This window comes from Halichoeres trimaculatus, unplaced genomic scaffold, assembly GCF_033239565.1.
Source record: "Halichoeres trimaculatus isolate MK-OKI-2021-1 unplaced genomic scaffold, fHalTri1.1 fHalTri1_scaffold_12, whole genome shotgun sequence".
NCBI lineage: Eukaryota > Metazoa > Chordata > Actinopteri > Labriformes > Labridae > Halichoeres > Halichoeres trimaculatus.
The window spans coordinates 32,353,846-32,378,947 of NW_027437190.1; the positions used below are offsets into that span (position 1 = coordinate 32,353,846).

Consider the following 25,102-nt stretch of genomic DNA (forward strand, 5'->3'; position numbering starts at 1 on the left):
TATATATATATATATATATATATATATATATATATATATATATATGTATATATATATATATATATATATATATATATATATATATATATATATAATAACACAAAAATATTCATAGTGATCTAGAAGGATCATTGAGCTCTATGAGTTCTTTGACAGAGGACGGTTTCTACCCAGGTCTGAAGTCATGACCTTTTAAAAAAGAGAAGAAAACAAGCAAACACACCTTTACACTTTTTCAGCATCATGTTTGAAGATCTGCACGTACACACACATGCACACACGCTGACACACACATATTCATGCAGCAGATGGAGTGAAATGTGTCAGTGACGGAAACTCTATAGACACAGGAAGGGCCCCATTTTTTTTTAGTAAAACAACCCCCCACACTTCTCTCTTCCTCTTAATCTCATACGCACACACACTTAAGAGCAGTTAGTCTGCAGGTCCGAGGTCTGTCAGCATCGCTGCGGGTTACTGACAAAGAACGAAGTGAAGTCAGAGGATTAAAGTAAGGATGGCAGAATGGGACAAAATGATTCTCTGCAGCTTCGTGATCATGCTGACAGGTAAGAGTGTGTGTCTAACCTGGTCCCTTGACCTCCTCACAGACTGGTCTCTCTGGACCTCCTCACAGACCGGTCTCTCTTGACTTCCTTACAAACCAGTCTCTCTTTCTCCTCAGTTTTTGGGGGGACTGAGGGTCAGAGTGTGAACTACCCCCCTCCGGTCTGTGCCGTGGCCGGATCGACTCTGACCATCCTCTGCACCTTCACATCAAACAGCATCATCATCCAGGAGGGAAAGGAGGTCCAGATCAGGATCTCAAGAGTCCGCTGGTGTCAGAACCATCTCATTTGTCATGGTCCGACTCCTTCTGTGTATGACAGTCTTTCACTAAGATCCTCAGACCCCCGTTACAGGTACCTAGGAGACCTGCAGAGTAACTGCACCTTACAGATCTCAAACATCAAGAAGAAGGACGAGGGGACCCTGCGCTTCAGGATGGAGGCTGACAAAGACATGGGACATTTCACCGGCCAATCAGGAGTCAGCATCACTGTCATGGGTAAGAGTCTCATCATGACAGTTCGAAACTTCCCTTTTTCAGATCAATGTTGTCAGTCAGCATCTTCCTTTGACGTACAAGCTAAACAGTAAACGTTAAATGCTAATGCAAGGTGTTACAGGGGTTCAATGTGGGGTGCCTCAAGGCTCAGTGCTGGATCTGAGCCTTGGATCGTTCTTTTCTCCACTTCCTGTGAGCTCTTAGCCACCTGAATTAAAAATGTATTATCATCTGTCTTTATGCAGATGATGCTTTGCTTCAACTGTGGCCTCAACAAACGCTAACAGACACAAATTGATGCTAATAGACACCAATAAACTCCAAAAGACACTAATGAGGTCCTACAGACTCCAAGAGAACAAACAAATTCAAATAAACACCAACAAACTCTAACAGACTTCAACAGACTCTAAATCCAAAAGACTTCAACAGACAGCAACAGACACCAGAAAACTCTGGTAGACACCGACAAACTCCAACAGACTCCAAAAGACTTGAAGACAAACAGACCCCAACAGAAAACAACAGACTTGAATTGACATCAGTAGACACCAGCAGACTCCAGTAGACACCAATAGACTCCAATAGACACCAACAAACTCAAATAGACATCATCAAACTCCAACAGAAACCAATAAACTCCAACGGAGTCCAATAGACTCTAAGACCAACAGACTTCAACAGACACCAATAGACTATCAGACCAACAAAATCCAACAAACGCCAAAAAACTCCAGAAGACACCAACAAAATCCAATAGATTCTAAAAACAACAGACCCCAACAGACAACAACAGACTTGAATAGACACCAGTAGACACCAACAGACTCCAACAGACACCAAAAACCCCCAGAGGACACCAACAAAATCCAATGGACCTTTAAAAACAACAGACTCCATTAGACTCCAAGAGACTCTAAGGCCAACAGACACAAATAGACACCAACAGACTCCAATAGACACCAACCATCTTAAATTGACACCAACAAACTCATATAGACTCCAACTGACACAAACAAACTCCCACAGACACCAACAAACTCAAACAGACTCCAACAGACATTAATAAGCTCCAACAGACTCCAACTGACACCAACAAACTCTAAAAGACTCCAATAGACTCTCAGACCAACAGACACCAAAAAACTCCAGTAGACACCAACAAACTCCAACAGACTTTAACAGACTCCAAGAGACTCTAAGACCAACAGACCCCAAAAAACAACAGCAGACTTGAATAGAACCTTGTAGACACCAACAGACTCCAACAGACACCAATAAACTCAAACAGACTCCAATAAACTCTAAGACTCACAGACTTCAACAGACACCAACAGACTTCAACAGACACCAACGCATCCCCCTTTTTCACAACACCCATCACTCAGCAAACAGACCCTTTCTGCATTATGCCTATTCTATTCTATTCTATTCTATTCTATTCTATTCTATTCTATTCTATTCTATTCTATTCTTTTCTATTCTATTCTATGTGTCCTGGTGTCAGGGATCCCTCTGGTCATGGATGTGTCTGTTCTTTCAGAGAACACTCAGTTGAGGATCCAGAGCTCTGCCGGTAACAGAGACGTGACCGTGGGGGAAACCATCACCCTGAGCTGCTCTGCAGCCTGTTCATTTGACCAGCTGGAGGTCACCTGGTTCAGAGGTAATCACACTCTCTCTGAGTCCGGCCCTGTCCTCCTGCTCAGCCCTTTGACTGCAGAGGACTCTGGGAACTACACCTGTGCTCTGAGAACCAACAAGGGCACATCGGCACCGTACAGGCTAAGGGTGAAGGAGGAACAGGAAGGTCGGTTTCAAAGGTTTCCTTTTGCAGTTTTATAACATTTAGCTTCAACATGAGTTCACTTTGGTCCAAAGACTTCAAATCCCAGAAGCCTCAGCTGTTGTTGCTATGAAGACAAAGGGGCCCGAGTCTTTAGAGTTTAAAATTTTGAAAATAACATTAAACTGTGTTAACTCTTAAAGCCATGAACTAACTCAGGATGTGGATCAGAGTCGGATCATTTAAAGCCTGATCCCCCTACCTGGAGTCCCCAAAAGTAGTCTGGGAGGTCAGACCTTCAGTTATCTGGGTCCAGTCAGGGTCCAGGAGGCAAACACACTCTGTTCTTTGAGAAGGGGTTTAAATGTCATGTAGACCTGGATCAAGTCTAAGCTAGACTGATATAAACCTCTCCTGTCAGGTGTGAACAGGTATCAGGTGTGAACATTTTATTACATGGGAAAAGGTATTAGGTGTGTTCAGGTTTTTAGTGTAAAGAGGTTATTACATGTTAAAATGTTATATGATATCAACAAGTTATTACATGTGAATAAGTATCAGGTGTGCATGGGTTTAAGGTGAACACATGTTTTTACAGGTGAACAGGTTTCAGGTGTGGACAGGTTGAGTGTGAATAGGTTTCCGTTGTAAAAAAGTTATTACATTTGAACAGGTAATCACTGATAAACAGGTATCAGGTGTGAACAGGTATCAAGTGCAAACAGGTATCAGGTGTAGAGATGTTGTTACCTGTAAACAGGTGATATTGTTTGAACAGCTTTCAGTTGGGATTCGGTATCAGGTGTGAACAGGTCATATTATGTTTAAAGGTTTTAGATGTGATTCAGTATCAGGTGTGTACAGGTTACAGTTGTCAAGGAGTTATTACATGTGAACAGGTAATCACTAATGAACAGGTATCAGGTGTAGAGATGTTGTTACCTGTAAACAGGTTATATTGTTTAAACATGTTTCAGATAGGATTCAGTGTCAGGTGTGAACAGGTATCAGGTGTAGACAGGTATCAGGTGTGAACAGGTATCAGCTGTAGAGACCTTGTTATCTGTAAACAGGTGATATTGTTTAAACATGATTTAGATTGGATTCAGTATCGGGTGTGAGCAGGTTTCAGGTGTAAACAAGTTCATACATGTGATCAGGTATCAGGTGTGTACAGGTTTAGATGTGAATGGGTTTTACTTGTGCAGAAGTTATTAAACATAGAGAGGTCATCACTAATAAACAGGTATCAGGTGTAAACAGGTATCAAGTGCGAACAGGTATCAGGTGTAGAGACGTTGTTACCTGTAAACAGGTGATATTGTTTAAAGGTTTTAGGTGTGATTCAGTATCAGGTGTGTACAGGTTACAGTTGTCAAGGAGTTATTACATGTGAACAGGTTATCACTAATAGACTGGTATCAGGTGTAGAGACGTTACCTGTAAACAGGTTATATTGTTTAAAAATGTTTCAGATATGATTCAGTGTCAGGTGTGAACAGGTATCAGGTGTAGACAGGTATCAGGTGTGAACAGGTTACAGTTGTAAAAAAGTTACTGCACATGAGCAGGTAATCACTAATAAACACGTATCAGGTGTGAACAGGTATCAATTGTGAACAAGAATCAGGTGTGAACAGGTATCAGGTGTAGAGACCTTGTTATCTGTAAACAGGTGATATTGTTTAAACATGATTTAGATTGGATTCAGTATCGGGTGTGAGCAGGTTTCAGGTGTAAACAAGTTCATACATGTGATCAGGTATCAGGTGTGTACAGGTTTAGATGTGAATGGGTTTTACTTGTACAGAAGTTATTAAACATAGAGAGGTCATCACTAATAAACAGGTATCAGGTGTAAACAGGTATCAAGTGCGAACAGGTATCAGGTGTAGAGACGTTGTTACCTGTAAACAGGTGATATTGTTTAAACAGGTTTTGGGCGTGATTCAGTATCAGGTGTGTACAGGTTACAGTTGTCAAGGAGTTATTACATGTGAACTGGTTATCACTAAAAGACTGGTATCAGGTGTAGAGACGTTACCTGTAAACAGGTTATATTGTTTAAAAATGTTTCAGATATGATTCAGTGTCAGGTGTGAACAGGTATCAGGTGTAGACAGGTATCAGGTGTGGACAGGTTGTTAGATGTTAACAGGTATAAGGTGTGAACAGGTTACAGTTGTAAAAAAAGGTATTACACATGAACAGGTAATCACAAATAAACACGTTACAGGTGTGAACAGGTATCAAGTGTGAACAAGAATCAGGTGTGAACAGGTATCAGCTGTAGAGACCTTGTTATCTGTAAACAGGTGATATTGTTAAAATATGATTCAGATTGGATTCAGTATCAGGTGTGAGCAGGTTTCAGGAGTAAACAAGTTCATACATGTGAACAGAAATCAGGTGTGTACAGGTTTAGATGTGAATGGGTTTCACTTGTAGAGAAGTTATTAAACATAGAGAGGTCATCACTAGTAAACAGGTATCAAGTGCGAACAGGTATCAGGTGTAGAGACGTTACCTGTAAACAGGTGATATTGTGTAAACAGGTTTCAGATGGGATTTGATATCAGGTGTGAACAGGTATTAGTTGTGTTTAGGTTATTGCCTGAGGTCCGTCTCTCCTCTCCGTGTGGGCGGAGTCTAATTTAAACTTTTTTTGTCCAACAGGAACAGACGGTGGTCCATTTGATGTGATGCTCATCATTCGTGTGATTCTCTTCACTCTACACTCACTTCTCCTCATCATCGTGTCCTTCATCATCATCCACAGGTAACTCTACCTTTCTCCACCCTATCTAACCTGTTTTCATCATCTCTTCTTATGTTTTAATCTGTTTAATTTGTTCCTAAAGGACTATTCTCACTAAAAAAGGATCAGCAGAGGAACGACTGAGGTGAGTCTCTTCAGAAACTTAAGGTTTGATTTTAAAGAGAGCAGTTTCTTTAACGCTCACAGACTCTAACCAATCAAATCTGATCTGATCTAACCTAACCTAATCTAATCTGGTTAGTGATCTGGTAAGGGCTTGACCGTCGGGAACAGGAAGCTGCCTCCCATCAAGTGATGGAGACACTGAGGACAGTCCAGTAGCAAGGAGGACCCCAGAGACCTAGTGTAGCTTTGGCGCCCCCTGGTGGACAAAGTGATACATTCTAATCTTAATTCCTTCTCTGGTGTTTATCAAGCAGACTCTTTAAACAGTTTTATTTCCGATATTTTCCACAAAGTTTTGTAATAAAATCCTTTCAAAAACAAAAAGAGAAAGAGAGCCTGTTTGTTTTTAAAAAATCTGTTTATTAAATCACAGAACAAAAACAGGACTTCATCAGAAACCATCAAGGAAAGATAAACATTACAAAGCTCCTTTCAACAAGACTCTACTGGTCCCAAAGTTTAGATTCAATCTTTAATATAAAAACAGACTTTACTGGTCTTAAAATTACACTTTAATCCTTGTATAAAAGTAGAAATAAAACCTGTCTGAGTAATTTGTTTTTTGAAACTTGCAGTCCGCTTCACTTCCTGGGCATTAAATTGAAACTCAGAGAAACAGACCGAGCTCTTGATAAGATTTATTCTGACTTTGGTCCTGAACAGATAAAAGGAAGAAATCCTTTTCGAGTCATTAGAGTTATTCATCAGAGAGAAGATTTTACATTTCCAATCTGCTCTCCTTTTTTTCTAATCATTCATCAATCATCAGCTTTTTCATCAAACAGCATCTTTCCTTCATCAAACAGGAGACGATAAAACTTAAAGTGATTCAGAGGAGCGTTACAGTCAGAAGGCACAGAGATCATCTTTCATATAGAACAGTTTGACACAGAGTTAAAGAGTTTACAACATTAATATCAAACACACACTGCAGCTTTAAGACACCAGGGGGAGAGATTAACAGGTGTGTCTCTAATACAAGGACGCTTCAGATAAAGAGCTCCTGATACCAACACGTCCTTTAAAGAGCAGGATGATACAGCCAGGAGGTCAAAGGTCAGGGAGCCAACATGGTACACACAGATCTGTGTCGCAATCTGTTTGTCATAGATCAACCTCTAATCCTTCTGATTGTTTCAAAACTCAACAACATTCGTTAGAAATCTTCTCAGGCAGTCCTCAGAGCTCGCTGTCATCTAATCTGACAGATTTACGAGATTATCTAGTGATTCTGTGGTTTTAGTGTCTCTCTTCTTTTACAGGGTTTATTTTATTGTAAAATTCTGGTTCCTGTCAGACTTTGGGTCTAAACGATGAGCAGGTCAGGGTCAGACCACTTACAGCAGGGGTGGCCAACCAGTCAGTTACCAAGAGCCACAAAAATGACCGTGGTGCTACAGAGAGCCACATCATACCTGTGGTCTTACAAACACACTTCCCCTCACCCGTAAACGAAATGACATAAAATGAAAATCAAAACATTTCCAATTTTCAAAACGAGATTTACTGTGTTTGTCAGTGTCAGTTTAAATTTCCTACTAGAGAAGAGAAACTGAAACTTCAGTATCAACCTGTACACCCAATCATTGATCAATACTGAACCCAACATTGACATCAGTGTATCAATATTTTAGATCAATCAGCACATCGCTACTCATAGCTTTATATATATTTTCATGAATGGATCAAAGAGCCACACACTGAAAGGCAAAGAGCCACATGCGGCTCGTGAGCCACAGGTTGGCCACCCCTGACTTAGAGATTATACACTGCAAAAAACAGAAATATTGTCAAGTGTTTTTGTCTTATTTTCAGTGGAAAACGTCTTCGTAGACCTAATATCACGGCTGAACGATTTTGGAAAATGATCTAATTGCGATTTTTGGGGGGATGTTTCTATTCTACATGTAACACAAGCAATAAACCATTCTATAGCACAACCAACACAACAAGGGATACTTTTGTTAACATATAAACAAGTCTTTTCTGTCGGCCAGGCCGACATGTTATAATGAAATGACTGATCTTTATTTAACTACTACAATCACAGCAGAATATTGACTGATTGATTTAACTTCAAGCCTTGTAGACGTGTATTAATATTATCATTAATTTCCATGAATGAAGTCAGAGAAAGGAGCAAAGCACTGCAGAACAACAGGCCTGGTGTAATCAATAATATTCTCTTCTGGAGATAGACCGATATATCGGCCGACCGATATTTGGACATTTGTCTCTATCGGCCATCGGCCGTATTTTTTTTTTAAAAAGCCGATTTTTGATCCGTTGTATAAAATGACGCTATTTTTGATCAGGCACAAAAAAGATGAGCACCTCAAACTTGTGGAACCACTTGGATACATTACATACTTTTGTTCAAATTATATTAATAAGTTTAAATTTCTTTTTTGACATTTTAAGAAGAGTGTGAATGTTTACTACTGCTTGTTACATTGTGTGTTTACTCAGACAAAATATTTCATTGTTTTGAAAGCTGAATAAATGTTCAGAGGACTGGACACGACTTGTTGTAATAGATTTCTTTTAGTTGCTCAGAAATTGCTGCGTTTCACTAAAATGTGATAAATATATAATTAATTAACAATCGGCGTGAATATCAAATTGGAAAAATCGGCTATGCATATCTGCATCGGCTGCCCACATTTGGAAAGCATCTGCATCGGCATTGGCCCCCAAAAAACCCATATCGGTCGACCTCTATTCTCTTCTATAAATGTCACACAAAATGAAATGCAGAAATGTAAAAAAGACCAAATCTCAGGTTCAACCTCTGAAATATGTCAATATGTGGAGTGCACTTTTTAATAAAATGAAAAAGAAAGAGTGTGAAAACATTCATATAAAATGTTTAAAAGTCTTACTGAGCTCTCATCAGTAACAATCACAAACAAAAGTGCAGAAATGTAAATAACAATAGAGTTTGGTCTCTAGCCCTCCTTAATATGAGCCACATTCCCCTGATCAGTCCAGAAAAATGCCTTGTTTTTAGTTATTTAAAAACACAAATGAGGTCTGAATTGCTTGGAACAAGTTTAAAAAAAATTTGCCAATCGAACAAGAAAAAAGTTACTTGAATTAAGACATTTTTCTAGTTTCAAGGAAATTTTCTAGCAAATTTCTCTTCTTCCATTGGCAGATGTTTTTTACTTGTTAGAAGCAATTCAGACCTTATTTTGTCTTAAATTAACTTGAAACAAGACATTTTTCTGGACTAATAAGGTGAATTTGGCTCATATTAAGTAAAACAAGATGAAACAAAAACACTTGATAAGATTTCAGCTTTTTGCAGTGTATTAGGAATGTAAATAATCCAGATTATCACCAAACTTGAGGAGACAGGAATGAACCAGCTGTTTATCAAAAACATTCTTCAACAAAAGTTTATTTCTGCTCAAATCTGCTCAAACAGGATCCAGCACACAGCGCCCTCTGCTGGAAGAAACTACGTCTAAAAAAACAGGATTTAAAATGACTTCTTAAAAAGATCGGCCAATGATCACAGAAGCTCTGCCCTCTGTCGTCGTATTAAAGGAATAGTGCGTAAAATAATCTCTGACCTCAGCATGCAGCATGAACGAGAAATTTAGACTTCTTCTGTCCCGTTCGCCACCGCGTTCAGTTTCTCCGTCTCTGCTGGAGCCGCTGCTGACACGCCGCCGTTACTGGGCTCCTGTTTCCCATCCTTCTTAAAGGGGAAGCCACTGTTCTTGTATTGTAAGGCTAAGTCAAGGAAGAACGCAATCGACGCCAGGAAACCAAACGCCTGGAGGAAGAGAGGAGGAACAAACGATGATATGAAGGTTAGAGGATTGAGGAGAGAGGAGGCAGTGGAAGGAGGTAAGGAAAGACAGGAATAAGGGAGTAGGTGAGAAGTGTGTGTGCATGTGTTTATCAGCTGCAGAGTGTGTGTTTGCTCACCACAGCAGTGTTTTCCACGGTTGTTTTTCCGTTATCTGACGCAAAAACGATGGAGGCGATGAGGAAGAAGAAGGCGATGCAGCCGGTGTACACAAAGTCCTGCAGAAGAGGAAGAGGAAGAGGAAGAGGATTTAATGTCAGGGTTTGTCTTCATGGTGACCTCCTTATCTTCAAAAATGTGATACAAAATCCTGATAATATTCTCAGGACATCATAAAATTCCTCTTCAGTCACTTTTTATCTCGTCTCAGTCGCAGACACGAACCCGTCTCTTCTCTACACGTTAATAAGAAATAATCTGTGCCTGAGTTCTGTGCAGGTGACAGGTGGAGTTACCTGACAGGTGAAGAGGTGATTCAATAAAGTAACGTCTGAGTAATTCCTCCTGAGCCTTAAACTGAAGCTGTTTAATCTCAGTGAACACTCACAGCGCTCCAGTGTCTGATTCTTTTGCTGTCACCTGAACGTCACATTAACATCCTGTAGCTGAATTTATAAAGACTCTTAATCCAAGATGATCCTCCTTTAAACATTAATCTGTTAAAGAGATTACCTTTAATTACAGTTAATCTGTCAAACAGATGATTTCATTTAAGAGTCTCTTTGATCCAGATTAAAAATTTAATCCACACAGATTATATTCTAAGAGATTCACAGACTCTACTCTCTGTGATCACCTGATCAGGACAGAGCTGAGTCTGATCCTTCTTCTGTCTGAGGTAAAACCCCTGACTGTAACTAACAGTGTGTGACTCACTGCTGCCCCCTGGTGGACAGAGGTTTGAACATCACACTGATGCTGTTATCCACAGATAGTTCAGATTAAGACGACGTTAAAAAGAAAAACTGGATTAAAATTAGTTAAAATGTTCAATCACTTCTTTAAAACATCATCCAGATTATGGTTTATAAAATAAAAGTGTTTTTGTTTAACTCTGAGGGGCCTATAAACCTGAAAGAGGGTGTCCTGTAAACCTGATGGAGGTGGGGTTAAGGACCTGATAGATGAGGCTAATAAACTCGATAGAGGTGGTCTAACAAACCAGGTAGAGGGGGTCTAATTAACCTGGTAGAATGCTCCTATAAACCTGGTGTGGGGGTCTAATCAATCTGGTAGGGGGTCTTATACACGTGTTAAAGGGGGATTTACTAACCTGGTACAGGGTTCCTATAAAGACGATAAAGAGGGTCTTATAGACCTGATAGAAGGTGTTTTTAGACTTGATAGAGAGTCTTTTAAATCTAGGAGGGGTTCTTATGTCACTGGGTCTTATAAACCTGGCAGAAAGGGTCCTATAGACCTGACTGAGGGGTCTTTGAAAGCCAACAGAGGGGCTTTTACAAACCTGGTAGAGTGGGTCATATAGACCTGATAGGGGGTCTTGTGAACCTTGTAGATGGTATCTTATAGACATAATAGGAGGGTCTTATAGACCTGAAAAGGTTCTTACCTGTTGGGGGGGGGGGGGGGGGGGGGGGGTCTTATAAACCTGGTAGAGGGGTCTTATAAACCTGGTAGAGGGGCTTTTACAAACCTGGTGGATGGGGTCTTAGAGACCTGATACAAGGGTCTTATAAACCTAATTGAGGGGTCTTATAGACCTGATAGGGGTCTTATGAACCTGATTGATAGGGTCTTTTAAAGCCATTAGAGGGGCTTTTACAAACCTGGTAGAGGGGGTCTAACAGACCTGACACAGGGTCTTATAAACCCAGTAGAGGGGGTCTTACAAACCTGGTAGAGAGGGTCTAAAAGACCTGAAACGGGGCCTTATAAACCCAGTTAAGGGAGTCTTATAGAGCCTATAGAGGGGGTCTGATAGACCTGGTAGACAGTTTCTTATAGACCTGATAGGGGGTCTTATAAACCTGGTAGAGGGACTGCTATAGACATGACATGGGGTCTTACAAACCTTCTAGAGGGGGTCTCATAAACCTGATTGAGGGGGTAATATAAAGCCAATAGAGGGTTCTTTCAAACCTGGTAGAGGGGGTCTTATAATCCTGGTAGAGGGGATCTCATAGACCTGATAGGGGTCTGACAAACCCTGTAGAAGGGGTCTTATAATCCTGGTAAAGGGGGTCTTATAGACCTGATAGGGGTCTTCCCTGTTGTGGGGTCTTATAAACCTAATATGGGGTCTTATTAACCTGGCAGAGGGGGGTCTTATTAAGCTGATAGAGGGGCTTTTATAATCCTGGTAGAGGGGGTCTTGTAGACCTGATAGGGGGTCTTACCACTTGGGGCCAGCAGCTGATGCCCACTCTGGCGTGCAGGCTGGTGGAGAGGAGGATGAGGAGCAGCAGGGTGAAGAGGAAGGCCGTACAGCTGAGGAACTCGAAGAAGTAGAGAGCGGTGCAGCTGATGCAGCTGGACACCACCTCCTCCAGGATGAAGGCCAGGAAGGAGAGCAGCTGCAGGACACACACACACACACACAGGAACCATCAGAGACCACCAGAGACCACCAGGGAGCATATCTATAATCATAGCTCTATATAGGTGTATCTATGTAACAGGAGACACCTCATTTGGTCCCCATCCCTATTTCAGGATCAAACATCAGGATTGGAAGTTGAGTTTAAACTTCAGGTAGAGACCATCAGAGTGTTCAGGTGAGCTGAGGGCTGATCCCAGCAGCTGAGGCTCAGGTAAACGCTCTGTGTGAGTGGGTGGGGTTAATGTCACGTGACCATGTGATGTATGAGTGTTTCCTGCAGTCTTCTCTGTCTCTCTGTATTTTTATCCTGTGGTTAACCAGACTCCAGACTGGGCTCGGTCACGTCTCTGAGTTTTCCTTCAGGAGTTTTTGGTTTCAGACTCGTAAACAGTTTTTGTGTTTCCTGCAGAGACCGACTTTGAACCACAGAGTTAAACTCAGGACTGACGTCAGCTCAGACTCAGACTCTCCGGGGTCACATGGAGCAGCTGTTTGAGTCCTGCTCCACTGAGCTTCAACCTGGGTCTCTACTAGGGATGGGATGTTCAGTAATTCCTGTATTTGAGTTAAAGTCGAGTACTCACAGATTAGTTTAATTTTTTCCCCAACTGTGAACAAAAATAGGTTGTGTTGGACCCAACTCTCCCAGACCATAATTAAAGTCTTTACATCCATTTTTTTCTGCTTTTGTAGATGTTGAAAATAAGTATTAAATGCATCAATTGTTTTCTCATTACATGTATTTCCAAAGCTGCAATTCAAACGAAATTTCTACCAGACATTGGTTTTAACTCAAATAATCCACACATGAAAAGAAATCACAACGTTCAGGTCCATAAATAATGATTATGTGGAATTAAGTACGATAACACAGGAAAAAAGTATTGAACACACCATGGAAAGGCTGTATACTTTGGCAAGGAAATGCACCTGACACCTGAAATCTGTCAGTAATTATCACGATAAAAAAGGTTGTTTTTCACTAAGCAGTTAAATACCACACACCTCATGATGGGTAAAGGCAAAGAGCTCTCCGAAGACATTCACAACCTGATTGTTGCTCAGCATCAGAATGGAACTGGTTACAGACTTATATCAAAGCTCCTGAATATTCCAGTCAGCACCGTTGGGGCCATTATTCACAAGTGGAAGAAGCACCACCTTACCATCAACAGGCCACGCACAGGAGCTCCTTGAATATTTCTGACCAGGGAGTCAGAAAGATAGTCAGAAGAGTACTCAACGAGCCAAGGACCACCCTGAAAGTGCTCCGGAAAGACTTGGAGGCAGCAGGTACAATTGTTACAGAGAAAACAATAGGCAATGCACTCCATCGCCATGGCCTCTATGGACACTCAGCCCGCAAGACTCCATTCCTCAAGAAAAGGCATGTTGAAGCTGGTTTAAAGTTTGCTGAACAGCATCTTGACAAGCCTGTAGAATACTGGGAGAATGTTGTCTGGTCAGATGAGACCAAAACTGAACTTTTGGGCTGTCATACTACAGACCATGTTTGGAGGAGAAATGGCTCTGCACATCAGCCAAAAAACACTACACCAACAGTGAAGTTTGGAGGTGGAAGCATCATGGCATGGGGTTGTTTCTCATCTCATGGTGTTGGCAAACTTCATATAACTGACGGAGCAATGAATGGAGCCATGTATGGAGAAATTCTTGATCTGAATCTGCTGCCATCCACCAGGATGATGAAGATGAGACGTGGCTGGACCTTCCAGCAGGACAACCATCCAAAGCACACGGCAAAGTTGACTCTCAAATGGTTTCAAAAAAGAAAATCAATCTGATAGAATGGCCTAGTCAATCACCTGACTTCAATCCAACTGAACATTTGTGGAAAGAAGTAAAGAAAAGGGTTCACCAGAGGGCACCAAAGAATATTCCAGATTTAAAGACAATCTGTGCAGAGGAATGGGCCAAAATCACACCTGAGCAGTGTGGGCCATTAGTTCAAACATACAAGAAGCTTCTGGAAGCTGCCATTGCAAACAAAGGCTTCTCCACTAAGTATTAGATGAGTCTCAGTTAGTTAATGCCACATAATCATTATACTTGAGAACTTGTGCCCATCCCTAGTTTCGTCCTGAGATCCTCTTTGAGCTCCTCTCTGAGTATTTCACACAATTAGCACGCTGGTGTTAGATTCCCCTGAAAGACTTAAGCCTCCTGCTGCTCATTAACACCTGAACGTCTGGATCTTTTCTGACACCTTCATCCAGCTCCCTTCCTGCAGCGAGCTCTCAGATCAGCTGTTCAGGTGATTAAATGAAGAAACACACACTGCAGGTCGATCAGACAGCTGCAGACTGACTGAATTCCTGATTTTGAGCAATTCATTTAGAGTCAAATTAACAAACTTTATGTCCGATCTCTAAAAGCTGGAGGGGGGAAACTCATAACTCGTAACTCGGGGGGTGTTTTTGGAGGTTTTCTGCAGAATCTCTTCTTCCTCTTGGTCCCGTGAGTCAGCAGCAGGAGCAGAACTTCAGGAGCACGGATGAAGTTTCTTAATAAGACCACAGAGGCCCCGTGTCCCCACTCATGTCCTCACACATGGAGGCAACCCCCCCGTAAACATCCTCTTTCAGCTCCGCTCCCCCACAGCTGTCAGGATCTTGTTGCAACAGCAGCTCTGAGATCTGCTAACGACAGCTCAGAGGACTTTCACTTCCACATCTGCTGCTTCCTGAGGAGGAGGCAGAGGGGCCACACACACACAATCACACACACAATCACACACACAGTCCACATTCTTAAAATTGTCTCGTGGATCCACACTGGGCTGAAAGTAGTCCCAACATGAGCGCCATGTGCTCCTCCTGGTCAGACCTTTGGCCTCCAGCTGTGTGAGGATGACTGAGTCTTTGTGGTCTTCAGACCGTCAGGTCCTCAGAGACCACAGGTGTTCAGCTTCCTGTCATCTGGATGTTTTTAAGTTAAATTCAAAAAGATCATTTCTTCCAGATCACTGAGTTCATCACTTTCATTTATTGTTGTCAGATAATAAACCTCTAAATGTACAAACTGGATCGACCTCTGGGACCAACTGCCCCCAATCAGCTGCAGGCCGTTAACGTCTTCTTGCTCACACTTCCTGTTTCTCTACGCTGCGTTGTTTACACTCAGATCTGATCCTCCCCTTTAGATCGGTCTGCACATAAACTCTGATGGTTCATCACCAGAGAAGCACACGTTGATGGGTTGGTAGTGAGTCTCAGGCTGTATTCAGACCAGAAAAGTCCTTTGGTCCACTTGTTTGGTCCGGACCAAAAGCTAACTTTATTTTTTTCATTTGGTGTGGTTGGTATTCAGATTGTACTTTTTGTAAGTGGACTATATTCTGTAAACACATCCACATGTGTGACGATCAGAATACAGACCCAGAAATGGAGGTAAACATGTGTTTGTGCTCTTATTAGAGCTGCTAAATCATTTTCAGTTTCAAGAGCAGCTCCTTCAAAGCAGGCTTAACAACACCGTTTACAATTTAGGAACAGGAAGACGAATGCGCACAGCAAGGAGACGCTATGCTCTGCGTGTCCTGACCCACAACATGCCAGCAACAGCGTGGCTAAACAGAAGACGGAGGATCAGGTATGAACAAAGATGGTTAGGTTACGGTGGCTTTATAGGCCCAAAAGGCGCATGTATCCTGTATTTAGTTCGGATGGACCTTGGTTTGTATTCAGACCTGCACCAGAAAACCACAAACCACCTCAAAAAGTGGGTCTTGGTCCCGTTGTTTGGTCCGCACCAGGGTTCGTTTGTGTCTATTCACACCTGCATAAAAAGTCTGCACCAGCGTGGGAAACGAACCCTGGTCCGTTTAAAGTGGACGAAACAGTCCAGGTCTGGATACGCCCTCAGTTTCACTGTAAACAGTCTGTTCCTCAGAGGCTTCTTTCAAACCAAGAGGATGAGGAGGATCTGTTTCTCCTGCTGACTGCGTACAGAGAGCCTCTCGTCACTGACATCTCCATCAACGGTCAAACTGAGACGTCTGTCCAGTTGAAACCCAAAGAAAGAAACAAAAACCTGCTGATCAGAGTCAGGATGGCTGAGTTACCATGAGGGGCGTCCTGATCCAGGTCTCAGGGCCCATCAGAGCACTTCTAAACAATCAGTGATCTAAACTCAAACACACGAGCGGCTGAGTTTTCTGACCCTGAACAGAAACAAACAAACACTGCTGGAGAACTACAGACACATCACAGCAACAATCGCTGCTTTACAGCAGTCTACAGGGGCCCTGAAGGGACACGCAGCTCATAAGGCAGAAACAGCCAATCACAGCACAGTTTTACGTTAGAAACAGGGACCTCAAGTCTAACATGTCTGCAGTGTTGATAGGGATGGGTACCGAATTAGATACTTTTATCGAGTTCTGTCAAAAGTACCGAGTACGGATTCACATAAAATCAAAAGGTACCATGTTTAGGTACCTGAATGCATCCTTGTTACTGTGGGGAAGTGTAAGAATAGGCGATTTTCCATGCTGGACATTAACACAGCATTACAAGGTTGTATACTTAAGAATAAATGTGTTAAATCAAAAAATTTGTATATTTTTTATGTAAAAAATTGATATTTTTAGCACATTGGTACCGTTGAGTGCCGGTACCGACTGCCAGGAACCAGACAATGGTACCGTAATGTTATAAATGTGAAAGGTACCCTACTCTAAGTGTGGAAATATTTTGGACAAGAGCGTGGAAAGAAATAACATCAGAAAGCTGCGTTCAGAGCAGCCATGGTTCAAATGTTCTGTAACACTAACAACAGTCTGTGGAGCCCATTCAGCTTCACACCTGGACTGAAACACACTCAAAAACCTGAACACACCTCTGAGCCCATGTCCTCACTTCGGTTATTCCTGAAAACAGGAAACAAAGGTGTGCCACTCTGTGCGCAGGTAAATACAGGGACCAGATCAGGAACAGCTCTCCAACAAAGGTCAGCACAAACAGGTTTGAGATTTTTACATCACATGTTTATTTGAGTTGTTTTAACGATTTTGAGTGTTGAACCAAACAGAAAGAACTACTGAGCATGTGCAGAAGGCCTCAGCAGACAGGAAGTAAAGGTGGAAGCTTCATATTCGTCAGCTTTAAAAGTTTTATCAGAATCACAGAGACGACTGTTTCCTGTGATAACTGGAAACACACATGTGAGGACAAAGACCAGGGGCCAGAGGGAGGGACCAGGGACACTTCCTCCACTAAAAACAGGAGTCTGATCTTTAGGAAAGGTCACAGAGACCCACAGAGGCTTGCATAAACCTGCACAGACTTCTTCAGTGAATCTGTCCTGAAACCATCAGGAGGTCTCACATGAAGAACAGCAGAGTTGGAGGTCATGTGACCTCTTCATGTTGCAGCCCCACCTGTCCTCTATGAGTCTGCAGGTCTAACGTGAAGCTGAGGGGTCACAGGAAACACTGGTCTGAATAAAGTTTTTTGATTTACAGGGCATATGCTGAAATCCTGAGGTTAAGACTTTTTTAAAAACCTTTCAAAAAGTCTCGAGACCTTACCGCGACTTTAAGCTGCTGTTAGCAACCGATCTTTGATGACTGTAGTTTTCATTTGAACACAAATTATGTTAGCTGAGAAGGAATAAAGCTTGAAAGTATAAATGAAACTAAAGGCAGGTTAATTGACATTCCCATAACCACAACATGTAACAGTTATTTAAGGCCAACTTGCATAAAATACATACGGACAGCTACTAAACTACTGTACAAACTGAGTTTGTCGTCACATTAGCCTACGGATATGTTGGGCCGCTAGCGCTACGTATAGCCCGCGCCTCACAAAATTACAACTTTGCTTGTTGTAGCGTCTCTGACAACAGTGCTATGTAACTGTGCTGATAAATACCTTATCTCATTACGTTGTATCCAGTAAAAAAGTGATTTGAACAAAGAAAATTTGTTCCAAAACAACTGAGATCAGGAGAATCTGGGGGAGGCTTTCTCTGAATCGTAAGAATCCAAAATCCCAGGTCCGAGAAATTTTCTCAGGAGGCTTGAGAAACTCTGATGATCTAGAGTGAAACATTTTGAGATGCTAAAGCTTTTTCCAGATCCTCACGCTGGTCTGTGATGAGTGTGACGAGCAGAATGATCGTCCAATCACCGGGTGTGGTTATTTTTGAAGGTTCAGACCCTGAAAACCTTTTTGAAACAGATGGACTATTAACGTGGCGGACATATGGAATTGTCTGTGTGGTATGTCAGGTTAGTTTGTAAAAGTTGCAAGAAGGAAAATAAATACCCATGGATACTTTTTAATCATAACATTAGGATTAAGACTTTTTGATACTTTTTAAAGGCCTTAATTTTCCCACAACTGATTTATCAACTTTTAATACTTTTTAAGACCCCGCGGACACCCTGATTTAAATTGAGAGGGAAAGACAGAGATAGCGGTGGAAAATCAGAGGGGCCTTGAACTCACCACTTCACAGACTTTGATCCCAAAGCGAATTATATCCAGGTGTTCAGAGGGGACCATGCACCAGGAGGACTTGGGGTCTGACACCGTGGTGGGTGAGTAGACTGGTGTGGTGGCCATGATGGAGCTGGACACACACACACACACACACACACACACACACACACAAGATAAAAAAACAGAGGTTTTTAGAGCTGCAGGTGTATCTGTTCCAGAGAAAAAAAAACTGGTTCAAACACTTTGAATCTCTCTCCTGTCTCTAACCTGACTCTGGGTTCAGGGGTTTTCCTGAGCGGAGAGTGAAAGTGAAAGTACAGGTACGCGCAGGTAGCAAGCAGGTGTGCACACACACAAAGGTCATTACAGCCTCTTATCAAAGTGAATAAACAATGGATGATCACCTGTCCCCTGATGGCCTTTTCCTGTGCTGCACCGAACTCCATTTAAAAGTTGGTGGATTTAAAGATATCTATCCTTAAATTCCGACACAACATCCAGACATGCAGGCTCACCGCTTCCTCACCACCTCAGGTGTGTTTTCTCTGATTCGGCGCGTGTTTCACCCACCGTGTCTCACCTGTCTCGTTCTGGAACAGTCATTTAACAACTTTCACCTGCTCAGCGCTGCACAGGAGAAACTCCAGGAGGGACGTAAAGGGACTTTCCCTCTCAGATGAAACTGACTGACGGTGTTAAAGTTATCCGGTTTGATGCATGCCGAACTGAAGAGGATGTGTTCTTGCAAACAATGACGTCATCTATACGATGAGTTGTCTGTGTTTTATTGAAAGTTCGTTGAATGCGTAAATGGGTCAGATTTCAAAGGGAGTTCGGTGTGTCCCGTTTCCTCCGTGCGCTCCTAGGATCGTCATCAACCTGAAACTTTGGCCTAAACTCAGAATAATTCCCGCCAAACAGAGAAGAAAGTTCGCGCGTTCACGTCAAAACACGTGACAGATAGGGAGATGAAACCCACCTGTTCAGGTATCCTCAGGGTCAGAAAAATGAAGTTTCTGAGCGAAGTTCAAACTCCTCAGTGCGCTTTGTGTCTGCTCACTCTCTGCTTCCGCAACTTATCTCAGGCCTTCAGTTCGGCAAGGTAGACAAAGAACACGAGGCTTCCGGTGTAACTTTTCAAAATAAAGTTATTTAAAAAAAATGATAATCAAATTTAAATAAAAATTATAATAATAAAACGTTTTAATTTAAAATGATTTAGGTTTTTCAGTGTAGTTCTCTTTTAAAATTTGTTTTTATGTTCGCAGCTCTTTGAATGGTTAAATATTTTACAACAAAAAAAATATCAGAAAGTCTTTAAATTTATCGCAGCTAAAATCCGGATGCCAAAATTTTGATTTTAGAGAATAAATAAAAATAAAAAATAAAAAATAAATTCACAGAAGTAGGTAGGAGTGTGCACTGCAGTCTGAATCAACGGCAACTTCCGGTTTTATGGACTCTAATTTACTGATAATTAACGCAGTACCTGAACTACACACTGTACTGAACATATGGGTGTCTCTCTGCGGTGCGTTTAGGGGCAGCTGGAAATATGGGAGTTCAGTTCAAACTCACAGATTTCTCATAATAAGTGAAAATAAAGCTCATATTATAAATGTAACAACACACACACACACACACACACACACACATACACACACACACACACACACACACACACACACACACACACACACACACACAGGTTGTTTGGGGGCAGTCTGATGGTCTCTGACAGGTTTTGTAAGACCCCCTCCACCAGAGGAACTGATCAGGGTTTGGTGCTGAGGAGGGAACGCCTCTGTCTCTCTGATCCCAGCCTGTACTGACTGTGTTCAGCCTGCTGGGGGTGCTGCAGCCCACTCTCCTCACAGCCTCCCCTCCTCTTCCACCCCCTGCCCCCCTCCTCCTCTCCTCCCCTCCCCTCCTCCTCTCCCCCTCTTGTGAGGCTTCCCCCGCTATAAAGGCGTGTGAGTGGCTGGAGGGTGTAGAGGCTCTCCAGCAGCCACAGCAGATCGAGGAGGATGAAGGTGTGTGTGTGAGTGTGTGAGCTGGTCTGGGTTCAGTGTGTGAGCTGGTCTGGGTTCAGTGTGAGAGCCGGTTTGGAAACTTTCTGATGCTTTTCTGCGCCTGGAGCTGCGTCTTCATGTTCCTGTGATCAGGTGAGTCTGAGTCTCTGTGTTGGGAAGATGTGAGCTTACCTCACCCCTCTTCTGTCAGGGTCTCACCTGGAGTCCCTCACAGGTGCTGGTTTAGAGACTTTACAGGTCTGGCTCCCATCGCATGATGGACTGACTGAATATGACACTGCTGCAGCTTTTTCTGGTTCAGATAAATGAACATGAAGAGATTTGTCTGTTGTTGTATTTTAAAGTTTTGAAGGGTTTGACAAAAACAGCAGAGGAGTGAGGAAATTTTCTTTCTTTGATTTTTTTAGGATTCAAGATGAAAAATTCTGAAAGTATTTCATTCAGTTTTAACTTTTATTTTTTATATGTTCTGTGTCCAACCGCTGATTAATTAAATGGTTCGTTCATTGATGAATTCATTCATTCATTCATGCATTCATGCATTTCTCTGTCAATTTATGTATTTATCAGTTTATTCGTTCATTCATCCATCTGTACCGCATTCATCCATCCATCGGTAACCCATTCATTCATTCATTCATTCATTCATTCATTCATTCATTCATTCATTCACTCATCCTTCAATCAATACATCCATTCATGCATTTATCTGTTCATATATTGAAACATCCAACCAAACCCCTTTCACTCATTCATTCATTCATTCATTCATTCATTCATTCATTCATTCATTCATTCATTCATTTATTCATTCGATTTTGATTCATCAATCCCCCAATAGCCATATTAATCAATTCATTCATTCATTCATTCATTCATTCATTCATTCATTCATTCATATATTGATTCATCAATCCATCAACAGCCATATTCATTCATTCATTCATTCATTCATTCATTCATTCATCTATTGATCCATTGACCCATTGATCCATCAATCCATCAATCCATCAATCCATCAATACACCATACTTCATTCCTTCATCCATTCATTCATTCAATCATTTACAACCCATTAAGACCCCCAAACCCCATTCATTCATTCATTCATTCATTCATAAATCTATACATCCATTAATCTTTTTTCATTCATTCATTCATTCATTCATTCATTCATTCATCGATTCATCAATCCACTCATTGATCTTTAATCCATCAATACCCCTTTACCCCATTCATTCATTCATTCATTCATTCATACATTCATTCATTCATTCATTCATTCATTCATTCATTCATTCATGCATTTATTCATCCAACCAATATGTCCATCCATTTATTTATATACCTGTCATTCATCCACCCACCCATCCAATCATCAATCCATCCATTTATGTTTTAATCATTCATTCATATCTTCACATGGGCAGCCATGTCTGTTTGAGCTCTGGTCTGAAATCATTTAAGCCTGGTCTTAGAAGGGTTTTGGTTATTTATGAAAAAATGTTTAGTTTTGAATTTGAACACAGATTTGTCTTTTCGGGACAAAGTAATGATAAAATCAATAGAAACAAGAAAACAACATTAGAAACAGGATAAAAACAATAGGAACAGGGTAAAAACATTAGAAACAGGATAAAAACATTAGAAACAGGATAAAAACAGTAGGAACAGGTAGAGGCCGAGTGTTATCACCCTGAATGATTGATTCTGGGCTCAGAGATAAAACAGGCTCAGTTTTATTCTCCAGTTTTACTCTCCTCTCTGTCTCTGAGTCAGTGATGATTTCATATGAACTCATCAAACATTCATCTGGATGCTTCTCTGAGGAGGTGTAGTCTCCAAAACTCAGACACGAGGAGGTGACGAACAGCTGCACGATTCAGAACCAGAGGTTATACTCATCCTACTCCATCAGGAGACGTAAAGATGATCAACTGTGCTTAAACTGACTGAAGGATGGTCTCTGCTCAGAGGGAGAAAACATCTCCTGAAAACACACTGCAGAAATAATTTACCCATAACACACTCAGGAGACTGCCTCTAGTGGGCACTCAGGGAACTGCAGTTTATCTTAACATAGCGCTCTATGGAGACTGGCTCACTGCTGGAGACAGCCTCTAGTGGACTTTTGTGGAACTGCATGTTTTAAGGCTTTGTTTTTCAGCAGTGATTTTTATGACTCTGTGTCTAGTTTTGGTGGGTTTTGGTTAAGGGTCTGGGGAACACTCTCCTTCAGGAGGACTTCAGGACTCAAACCAAGGAGGAAACCAGAAGAAGATAAAAGTCTTTACCTGGAGTTTGGCTCATTTTCACAGAGTGTGAGCAGACAGATGAGGAGCAGCGATAAAAGCTGGGGAGATGTAGAAAGTGGTGTGTGACAGTCAGATAACAGAGCGAGGAGCAGATAAACCTGCAGATCTGATCCAGACTAACACCCTGAGTCCTGAAACCAAAATCAGCGTGTAAAATTCACTCTGAAGATTTTAACTTTATTCACTCTATGTCAGGATGGAGGCAATAAACACAAGCTGAGACACACAGTGACACTACTATGTGTGTGTGTGTGTGTGTGTGTGTGTGTGTGTGTGTGTGTGTGTGTGTGTTTTGATGATAACAGTGACTATGTGTGACAGTAACATCAGACTGTGAACCAGCAGCTGATCACACAGCTCCGTGTTTCTCTCTCAGGAAACACAGATTTCCATTCCACAGCTCTGCTGGAGCTGTCTCTATGGCAACAGCTGCTGAGGATCATGGGTAGTGTAGTTTTGGATGAAACTAACGTGTCTTCATGTGTTCTGACAGGATGAGGGAGTAGAAAACTGCTGAAGTACAGGAACACTACCTGGGGAGTGTAGGGATGTAGACATCGAGCCTGCATTTCCTCTGATATCCAGCAGGGGGCGACTAGTTTCTCAGTCTATGTTATTTACGTTTACCGTTGATGCTTCCTCTTCATCTTTGCACTTCCTGTTGATCCTTCCTTTGTTTTTATAATACCTTTTGATCTTTCCTCTGTTATATATGTTTCTTTTTGGGCCTTCCTTTGTTATTTACACTTCCTGTTGATGCTTAATCTCTTTTTAACACTTCCTGTTGACCTTTCTTCTCTTCTCTTCTCTTCTCTTCTCTTCTCTTCTCTTCTCTTCTCTTCTCTTCTCTTCTCTTCTCTTCTCTTCTCTTCTCTTCTCTTCTCTTCTCTTCTCTATGCTTCCTGTCAATGCTTCATCTCTTCTTTACACTTCCCGGTAATCCTTATTCTCTTATCCTTCCTCTGTTTTTTACACTTCCTGTTGATTCTTCCTTTGTTTTTAAAATTTTCTCCTGATCCTTTCTCTAGTTTATACACTTCTTGTTGAACTGACCTTAGTTATTTACACTTCCTGTTGAACCTTCTTCTCTTCTGTATACGTCCTGTTAATCCTTCCTCTTTTTGTTTTTACACTTCCTGTTGATGCTTAATCTCTTTTTAACACTTCCTGTTAATCCTTATTCTCTTATCCTTCCTCTGTTTTTACACTTCCAGTTGATTTTTTTCTATTTTATTTTCACTTCCTGTTGATTCTTCCTTTGTTTTAAAAATTTCCTCTTGATCCTTTCCCTAGTTACATCCTTTCTCTACACTTCTTGTTGAACTGTCCTCTGGTATTTACACTTCCTGTTGACCCTTCTTCTCTCTTTTTTTTTTACACTTCCTGTTGATCCTTCTTTTATTCTTTTATTTAACTAAAAACAAAAAATGTATGTGTCCTGATGTTCAGGACTCTGATCCATGTTGATCCACTTCCCTGAATCGATCTTTATTGGCTGAGGCTGTAACTAGCATCTGTGATGCTAAAATCACTATCCTAATTAAAGCTCCAGGGAGGAGTGTTTGGTCTGAGTTGATTTTGGCTCCCCCTGAGGAAAAAGCAGGAGGATTTGTGTCTTTGCTGATCTCATGTGTGATCCCTCTGTCTCTATCGTCTCTCATCCCTGTCTTGTTGATGGTGTTGTTGTGTTGATTTGTTATTTTTGTTATTTTTTTGTTGCTCTTTTTGTTGTTGTTATTTTGTTCTTCCATTGAGCTGTAACGCACCCCTCACCCAGAAACGTCTGCTGTTAGCATGCAGAGACAGCGTGCAGAGAGCATCTGAATGACATGAATTATTGACTCTGTTGTAGCTGGACGGGAATCTGTGTGATGTGATTTCAATGAGCAGCTCTTTAATCTGTTGGATGTCGCTGTGCAGCCGGCCTCAGCTGCTGCAAGGTTTCATCTCCCGCTTGACTGAGCTGCTGGGAGCTGCTGGGAGCTGCTGAAGCTGCTGGAAGCTAAGATGCTGCACGCCTCCACCCAGCATCCACCTGCTGAGCTCAGCCCCCAAATCTATGATCCCTGCAGAACAGAGAATCAAAACCACAACCAGAACTATGA

At 41.6% G+C, this 25,102-nt stretch overlaps 3 protein-coding genes across 7 annotated transcripts in view; 2 read left to right on the forward strand and 1 right to left on the reverse strand.

The window, feature by feature from the left end:
• Positions 1–436: 436 nt before the first annotated feature.
• LOC141801362 (uncharacterized) lies at positions 437–5,970 on the forward strand. Its single transcript, XM_074684374.1, has 6 exons — positions 437–569; positions 686–1,069; positions 2,613–2,879; positions 5,532–5,634; positions 5,717–5,758; positions 5,876–5,970. Exons 1-6 carry the CDS (start codon positions 518–520, stop codon positions 5,892–5,894), a joined length of 867 nt encoding a protein of 288 aa, XP_074540475.1. The 5' UTR covers positions 437–517; the 3' UTR covers positions 5,895–5,970.
• A 237-nt stretch (positions 5,971–6,207) lies between these two features.
• Positions 6,208–19,753, reverse strand: cmtm6 (CKLF-like MARVEL transmembrane domain containing 6). 4 transcript variants are annotated; one of them, XM_074684418.1, is made up of 5 exons: positions 19,629–19,753; positions 18,656–18,779; positions 11,977–12,153; positions 9,739–9,837; positions 6,208–9,583 (listed from the first exon to the last, which is right to left on the reverse strand). In XM_074684418.1, the coding sequence occupies exons 2-5, from the start codon at positions 18,770–18,772 to the stop codon at positions 9,404–9,406; spliced, it is 573 nt and encodes a 190-aa protein (XP_074540519.1). In that variant the 5' UTR covers positions 18,773–18,779; positions 19,629–19,753; the 3' UTR covers positions 6,208–9,403. The 4 variants fall into 4 exon arrangements, with proteins under 4 accessions (XP_074540519.1, XP_074540517.1, XP_074540520.1 ...); XM_074684416.1 differs by lacking the exon at positions 19,629–19,753 and adding an exon at positions 19,230–19,597; XM_074684419.1 differs by lacking the exon at positions 19,629–19,753 and adding an exon at positions 19,267–19,596.
• An 867-nt stretch (positions 19,754–20,620) lies between these two features.
• Positions 20,621–25,102, forward strand: part of cpne4a (copine IVa) — a 53,039-nt gene continuing 48,557 nt past the window's right edge. For both annotated transcript variants that reach the window (XR_012599350.1, XM_074683315.1), the window contains exon 1: positions 20,621–20,814. The gene's annotated coding sequence lies outside the window, so the exon portion shown is untranslated. The remainder of the gene's footprint in view (positions 20,815–25,102) is intronic.

Bases quoted from the DNA above. Each gene is read 5' to 3' on its own strand.
- LOC141801362 (XM_074684374.1), top strand. From the start codon at position 518: ATGGCAGAATGGGACAAAATGATTCTCTGCAGCTTCGTGATCATGCTG. The intron at 1,070-2,612 runs GTAAGAGTCTCA...CTGTTCTTTCAG, and splicing joins AGTCAGCATCACTGTCATGG to AGAACACTCAGTTGAGGATC. The intron at 5,635-5,716 runs GTAACTCTACCT...TTGTTCCTAAAG, and splicing joins TCCTTCATCATCATCCACAG to GACTATTCTCACTAAAAAAG.
- cmtm6 (XM_074684416.1), bottom strand. From the start codon at position 19,252: ATGACTGTTCCAGAACGAGACAG. The intron at 9,838-11,976 runs GTAAGACCCCCT...CCTCTTCTGCAG, and splicing joins TCAGCTGCTGGCCCCAAGTG to GACTTTGTGTACACCGGCTG. The intron at 9,584-9,738 runs GTGAGCAAACAC...CTCTTCCTCCAG, and splicing joins CCGTGGAAAACACTGCTGTG to GCGTTTGGTTTCCTGGCGTC.